Genomic DNA, 2,396 nt, shown 5'->3' on the forward strand with positions numbered 1-2,396 from the left:
GGAATCCTGCCAAGGGAGTGGAAGACAGCGTGGCATCACACAACATGTAAACACTGCTCCAAGCACCAGTCCTGTACTAATTAGCCTACTAATAATCTGGCCAAGGAGGTAGATGGTCAGCTCTGATTTCTCTAATGCCCACAAGCAAGCGTTACAACCAGCCGATATTAACCAAACCCAGCAGACTCCACCGCAGAGCAGGCTGGAGGGAAGAGAGGAGGCAGGGCTGTGCTCAGGAGAACAGAAGATCCCACTGCTTTCCTTGATGGAGGATCGGTCAGCACCCATCATCATGGAGCGTGGCGGTAAACAAAGGTAACCTCTCACTGCTAGATTTGCCCTCTCTCCAAGAAAATTAAAATGAGTAAATCCACATTTGCATTCCAGAGTATCTCCTCCATTCGACACACACCCAACATCCACAAAGTTCAAAGTGCTGGAAAAGTTACCTGTGCTCAGTGCCCAGCAGAGGCTTGGTTCGAGGCTCAGAGCACCAAAGTAATTTTGAAAGTTATTAGCCGAGTAAGAATAGGTAGTGTTACTCAAACCAATCTAGACAGACCGAAAAAAAAAAAATAAAATTCATTCTCTCTCAGCCAGTCCCTGCAGGAATTCTTTACTTGGTCTTACCTTGACATTGATAATCAAGTTGGGGGGGGGTGTTGTAGTTTTGTGTTTGGTTTCTTTTCCCCCCCTGTTCAGTCATAGCCGTTCTGTCGTTTCCTGCAGCATCACACACGCTATAAGCCTGCTGACTGACTCCCTTGTCCAGAAGGACAGACAGTTGGCAGACAGTATGAAACAGCTACCAGTGTCAAAAACCTTGTGCTTCCTTCCCTCTCTATCCTTTAACGGGATTAACCTTGGGAAAAGACGTTCGTGTAACACTGGTTGGGCATGAACAATTCTTAGGAAGCAGTCAGCTTGTCATTCTTTCACAGAATATAAGAGTTGGTAGCAATTACTAAGGAATCTCACGTGATTTTAAAGCTAAAATTAATTTCGGTATCCAATCTTAGCATCAAGATAATTCTGGATCCAGTAAAACTGCTTTTGGTAAATCAAGAACAAATGAATGTCTACAGAATCTTACTACACTGTTCACCATTAGTAGCATAAAGTCCAAAAATACAGTTTTGCTTCTGAAACCCAGTGTGAGGGGAAGGAGGACAATACAAAGCTTACCTTCTGCAGTGGCAGGAATTAATTTGATGAAAATGCAAGTGTTAGAACAAATAAGTAAGTGAGGACCATGAGGCTGTCTCTCCAACATACAGACGACAGGATATACTTTAACATATGAAAATAATTACAAGTTCTACAAGAACTAACCTTGTAAATTTGCACATGGTAGCAGCCTGGAATTTCCAAGCCAAAACTAGCACTTTAAATTCAGTGGGATCAACACAGAGGTCATTGCAAAATCGTTCCATTCCTTCTTCCAGTATGGCATCTTCCCGTTCATCCTTATACCTCCTAAATAACTCCCCGATCCTTTGGAGCGAAGATTCTTCTGCGCTGGAAATAGGGTCTTTCTTTGTATCTCCAGAAAACGTTGGAGGCTGACTAGACTCCAAAGCAGCATCCGATTTCTTTGTCCCGTTCACAACTATATCTCCTAAAGCCTTCCCGCAAGCTGAACCATGGTCGTCTTTGTGGACTGCGCTTCTCTTATTGTGTGACTTGCTGCCGGATTCCCTTTCCCCATTTTTGCTGCCCAGGGTAGAAGAAGGATTCTTGCACTTGGTGACACACTGGCCCATGGTGTTGCGAGCCCAGCTTCTAGAGCGGTCCCCTTGCCGTCCGACACCCTCGCAGCCGCTCTTCAACACATCTCACCATGCCATTAGCGGCAGTCAACTAACCTGAAAAACAGTTTCAGAGTCAAATTGCTGTTTCTCCACAAAGAATATTCTAAGTATTAAATGCGGGATAACATTCGCCAGTAAGAGACCGACTTCAGGATATTTAAGTTTTGCGTACTGAAAAGGAGCAGTGTACAGAAGGTTGGCATATGCCATAAATTTCAGGCAATTTTAGGCTGTTTTACCTAGAAATCAATGCAGCTCACTCAGTGGCTGCAGTATACTAACGGATCCTAATAAAGGAAATTCCTAAAATTCTTACTGTAACATAGGTTACAAAGAGGTTGATTCATGTACAGGCTTCATCAAGACAGACTACTCTAACCCAGAAATATTTTAAAGGAAATGGTTTTTAAAAGTATACCCACTGTTTATATATAGAATATAAAACTGAAACAAAGCAGTGGCAGGGGGTGACACTGATGGAACAAGCTGGCAGAGGCTTACGCATTAGATTTCGACTGTACCTTCAACAAATGGGCAAAAGGGGGTTTTGAGGGGCCAGTGGGTTGGTTGGGTTTTTTTTTTTTG

At 43.4% G+C, this 2,396-nt stretch overlaps 1 protein-coding gene across 1 annotated transcript in view; it reads right to left on the reverse strand.

The window, feature by feature from the left end:
- Window positions 1-1,858, reverse strand: part of DCUN1D3 (DCN1, defective in cullin neddylation 1, domain containing 3) — a 3,118-nt gene extending 1,260 nt beyond the window's left edge. Inside the window, exon 1 of the mRNA XM_010083939.1 lies at window positions 1,333-1,858. Within this exon, the coding sequence (XP_010082241.1) occupies window positions 1,333-1,763 (431 nt within the window). The 5' untranslated portion in view covers window positions 1,764-1,858. The remainder of the gene's footprint in view (window positions 1-1,332) is intronic.
- Between the last annotated feature and the right edge of the window lie 538 nt (window positions 1,859-2,396).

Source organism: Pterocles gutturalis, unplaced genomic scaffold, assembly GCF_000699245.1.
Source record: "Pterocles gutturalis isolate BGI_N339 unplaced genomic scaffold, ASM69924v1 scaffold17240, whole genome shotgun sequence".
NCBI lineage: Eukaryota > Metazoa > Chordata > Aves > Pterocliformes > Pteroclidae > Pterocles > Pterocles gutturalis.